This window comes from Miscanthus floridulus, chromosome 19 (genome assembly GCF_019320115.1).
Source record: "Miscanthus floridulus cultivar M001 chromosome 19, ASM1932011v1, whole genome shotgun sequence".
NCBI classification, from domain to species: Eukaryota; Viridiplantae; Streptophyta; class Magnoliopsida; order Poales; family Poaceae; genus Miscanthus; species Miscanthus floridulus.
In genome coordinates, this window is record NC_089598.1 from 68,817,790 (window position 1) to 68,822,883 (window position 5,094).

The 5,094-nt window shown below is 42.0% G+C and overlaps 1 protein-coding gene and 1 long non-coding RNA gene across 2 annotated transcripts; one reads left to right on the plus strand and one right to left on the minus strand.

Moving 5' to 3' along the window:
* The first annotated feature begins 1,798 nt into the window (after nucleotides 1–1,798).
* Nucleotides 1,799–3,428, plus strand: LOC136529777 (uncharacterized). Its single transcript, XR_010777412.1, has 3 exons — nucleotides 1,799–2,350; nucleotides 2,941–3,095; nucleotides 3,266–3,428. It is a non-coding gene; the product is annotated as an uncharacterized lncRNA (long non-coding RNA).
* An 862-nt stretch (nucleotides 3,429–4,290) lies between these two features.
* On the minus strand, nucleotides 4,291–4,827 carry LOC136526151 (uncharacterized). The gene has a single exon (XM_066518913.1). The coding sequence runs from the start codon at nucleotides 4,825–4,827 to the stop codon at nucleotides 4,291–4,293; it is 537 nt and encodes a 178-aa protein (XP_066375010.1).
* Between the last annotated feature and the right edge of the window lie 267 nt (nucleotides 4,828–5,094).

A 5,094-nucleotide genomic window follows, 5' to 3' on the forward strand; every position in this document is an offset into this window, starting at 1 on the left:
CACCTCTACCAAATCTGGTTCCCTAGGACATATGAGGCATAGTATAGAAATCTTGTATCGTTTCGGATCGTTTCTGGGGAAGCCTCAATTCAACCTCCAATTACGGTGTTCTGCCGCGCAAAAATTCATTTAAAGTGTAGAAAATAGCAACAGACCTCTAGAAGATCAGAAACTTAGCATTTTCTCATCCTATGGCATGCACAAGCTTGAGAAAAACTTTGAGGCACATACAACATCGAAACGCACGAGTCATGTGGATCCCCACTAGTTATAGTGAGGATTCTTCGTAATGACACATCCACTTTTTGAACATGTACATTACATCGGTGTCCAAATGTATTGAAAATTTTTCTGCATGCATGCAGGCCCAATATATGGCTCCACACAGAATCTTAGATTCATCTGATCAATTTCGGCCATTATTGTATTTATTTTGTGCTAAAATTGAGAAAGGAGGTCGAGTTATGCTTTGAAAATAATATATTTTCCAATCCACCTATCCCAAAACTGTTCCCTGGAACATATGAGACATAGTATAGATATCTTGTATTGTTTCAGATCATTTCCGGGGAAGCCTCAGTTCAACCTCCAATTATGGTGTTCTGCCGCGCAGAAATTCATTTAAAGTGTAGACAATAGCAACACACCTCTGGAAAATCTGAAACTTGTGTTTCCTCGTCTCGTGGCACGCACAATCTTGAGAAAAATGTTTGAGGCGATTACAACATCAAAACGCACGAGTCATGTGCATACCCATGAGTTGTAGTCAGGATTCTTCGTAGCGACACATCCACTTTTTGAACATGTACATTAAGTCGTTGTCGAAATGGCTTGAAAATTTTTCTACATGCATGCAGGCCGAAAGCATGACTCCACGCAGAATCTTAGATTTATTTGTTCAATTCCGGCCATTATTATATTTATTTTGTGCTAAAATTGAGAATGGAGGTCGAGTTACGCTTTGGAAATAATATATTTTCCCATCCACCTCTACCAAAATGGTTCCCGGGGACATATGAGGCATAGTATAGAAATCTTGTATCGTTTCGGATCGTTTCTAGGGAAGCCTTAGTTCAACCTCCAATTACGACGTTCTACCGCGTAAAAATTTATTTAAAGTGTAGAAAATAGCAACACATCTTCGAAAAATCTGAAACTTAGCGTTTCCTCGTCCCATGGCACGCCTAAGCTTGAGAAAAAGTTTGAGGCGCATACAACATCGAAACGCACGAGTCATGTGGAGACCCAGGAATTGTAGTCTTTGTAATGACACATCCACTTTTTTCATGTATATTACATCGGTGTCCACATGGCTTGGAATTTCTCTGCATGCATGCAGGCCCATAGGATAATATGACAATATGTCTTAGTTCAATGGCAACAAAAGGAAATATAATTCATCAAAATAGTAGTTGAAATGAATTTCTTTGCTCTAATCGAAAGTGTATCCAAATTGAATTGCGCATATCTTCAGTATGATTTAAAAATTATTAAAGCTATATTTAGGTCCATACATTTTAGTCTAGCCAATATACCGGATATAGACGGAAAAATAATAATATTAGAAATCGAACACTAGAATAACCAAGATAGTGATTGGTATTAAAAATAAAACAAAAAACTTTAAATACTAATAGACCAACACAACCGAAGCTCGGCCAAAGATCCAAATCCACGGCCCAACTTAACCTTCACCTCACTCTCAACCGTTGATCAGATCGACGGACGAGATCCACCCGCTGTGGATAAAATGCGGAGGCATTGCTCTCCCCTTCGAAAACCCTAACCTGGTCCATGTCGTTGTGGCCGCCGCGCCCGTCCCGCGTGTGCGGTGGAGGGAGCTGGAGGCCGTGGGGTTTGTCACGGCTGGCGGCAACATCTAGGCACCCGCATCCAGCAGTAGGAGGCGGTGGTGTTCGCATCCTGGCCCAGGCGGCAGCGTCCGCGGCGGGCTGGCCGTGCAGCTAGGCGGAGACGATGGCTCCCATGGCTGGCTAGCTGACCGCACATCCAGTAGAGGCGGCGGCTCCTACGGCTGGCTTGCCGCGTAGCCCGGCAGCGACGGCACCACCCACTGGCTGTGGGTGTTCGACTGCCGGTGTCGGTAGCCTCCGTCTTCGGTGGATGCACGGCCAGCGACTACGGATCCGCCGCCTGTGGCTAGATCCACAGCTGGCGTCTGCAGATCCTACTGCAGGCACAGATCCGCCGCCACCACTCGTGCTGGCGACCGCGCTTGCTGTTGAGCCGCCGCACTCCATCGACCCCCACCTGGTGAAGCTGTGCGCCTGTGCCTCGTCTAGTCCTCCGACTTCTCCAAGTCTGACCGCTCCAGTCTTTCAGACTCAAGGTGCTGCTCCAGTATCCACTCTCCAGTACAAAACGTGCTCACTTAGGCTACGTTCGGTTTCCAGGGAATCACGTCCTAGAACCGTTCCAGCCAGGAACACTATTGTAATATGTATAGGCTATCTTCAGGAGGATTCATTCCTAGCCGGAACGGCTGTAACCGAACGAGCCCTTAGTGGAAATTGTTGCCTGCCAGCTAGCCTGTACATTGTTCGTTTTAGTTCTGACACATCATGGTTGCCTACCATTTAATCTAGTACACTGTTGGTTGACTAAGTTGTGAAACAAAAACCATCTGTCCAGTAGTATATGCAGTATACGTGATCTGTGACAGTTCCTTTCCAAACTCATATTTTTCTACCATTTTGCTATATACTAGTTTCAGGATTGCACATGCTGCTCCTTTCTACAATTTGCTTGCCTAACTAGTGATAGAATATGATGCAACGGTTAAATAAAGGGGTGCCCACTGCATTACTACTTGATTTGCTGCTGTCTGCAATTTGATCTGCTGTTTTCTTTAACGCAATTTTTGATCGGCTGCTTGCCTGCTGCTATATGGTTTGCTCATTCAGTCATTTGTTGTTGCAGGATAACACTGCATCACCACGGGGGAGTCATTTAAGTGGCCACGGTCACTATATATGGATGATTGCATAGATTTTCATGGTTCTATACAGGCCACCACAACTCCGTCCATGTATGCAGATGTGCCCAATGGTCACACCAGACCACACCACGGCAAGGTGAGGTTGCCCAGATCTGCTGTTTCTATTCTGTTATTAACACCTGTGTCACTATCACACGTGTCGTAATAATAACTATGAATTGCATCATGTGTGAATTTTTAATATATATTCTGTCCTATTAGATTTGGAATCTAAATGGTTGTTTTTTTTTTGCAATTCATGGACAGGTTCCGTGCCTAACTACTGCCGGTGACATGGATGGAGAGAACAAGACATTGGTGCTTCCTAATTTAGAAGAATTAGAAATTTATGCATCTGTATTGTTACTATTATAATTGATGTACTTCTCGTATGTACTTTAACTATTAATTATTAATATTAATATTAATATGGGCTGTTTATTAAGTGCGTTGTGTGCTATGTTGAATATTGTGCTAATAGTATGTTAGGAAACTGATGGGCTGAAAAAACATGGGCCCAAAAATGGGCTGGCCTTATCCGACCGAAAACATGCCAACAACTATTAAAACAAAAAAAAAAAACAGCCTAAAGAATTGTGTTTGGTCCATTGTAAGCCTATTTGTTTTGTGGGCTTAAATTGGCTGAATACAATTTTATGACGTTTTTGGAGTCTGCCACCTTAGTGCTATGTCAACAAGCCATCCTACGTGGCATTTGCTTATGTTGCGAGGTCCAAGAAAGTTATGACATTAAATCAAAGTCATAAATATTTATGACAATCCAAATCAAAGTCACAAAGTTATGACTTTAACACCTAAACGTCACAAGTTGTTATTAAAGACACATCTTTTGATATTTCACTTTTCGTCAACTTGGTGTCACACAAATGACAACTTATGATTTATTTTCCATGTTTTATGACCAATATCAAATGTCAAAAGATGGCATATTTTGAATCCCTATAATGAATTTGCAACATGAATAGTTACATCTAAATCAATCCACCAAGTAGATTTTGCATAACTTAAATACAAGGACTCATCTACAAATGTAATAATGTTCTCACATTTTCTCATTAGGTGCTTAAGGAAATCTGGACAATCCTTCTGATAGTGTTCAGTCTTCTTGCACCATTTGCAGGTGTCCTTGTCTACTTGAACATAGTTGGATTTCTGATGGTGATCTTTCTGAGGGGCGTTTCCTTTAGACTTAGAGGAGGAGCTATTGTCCCACTGAGGTTTCTCTTGTGGTTTGTCTTTCTTGTTGTAAAAGTTCTTCCTTTTATTTTCCTTCACATGTTAGCCGAGTCACCATGTGAGCTCTTAAGCCTCTCCTCTTCTTGCACACATATTGCAATGAGCTTCTCAATGTCCCACTTATCTGGTTGTAAGTTGTAGTTCACAATAAAAGTCTCATACTCTTTGGGCAAAGAAGAAAAAATTAAATGAATTAGGAACTCATCCTTGAGCCCCAAGTCTATTGGCTTGAGCTTAGATGCCGTGTTGCTCATCTTCAATATGTGCTCTCTAATCCCTCCACTAGAGTATTTCTCATTAACTAACTTCTTAATTAGAGTGCTTGCATAAGCCATTGAAGAGCTAGTAAACTGACTCTCCACTTTTTCGAGATACTCAGTGGCGGCGGTACATTCTAGGATTGATCCCCTTATTGGATCCTCAATGGAGCCCTTAATAACCATCAAACACTTGCGGTTTGAACTATCCCACTTCGCACGATCAAGATTGTACTTCATTCTCACTTCTACATGGTCATGCTGCCGAGTAGCGAAAGCTGCATCAGTCTCATTTTCTGTCCTCATAGGGTCCATAGGTTCAGTGGGACACGGAGAGATAAGTGCTAGATCATTGTTAGAGAGCGCAGGTGCTATCTTAAGCTTCTCTCGCCATGTGTTATAGTTGCTCCCATTGAGTGATGGAATGGGTGAGATAAACGTCATTGGGTTGTAGCCTGAAAACAACGCTAGAGAAAGTGAGAAACATTTAACATAATAATTGCAAGCCTTAATTTAACGTTGGTCAAAATTAAAACATATAATGTTCATCTACATTAATTCTACATCACCATTGGACAGAAA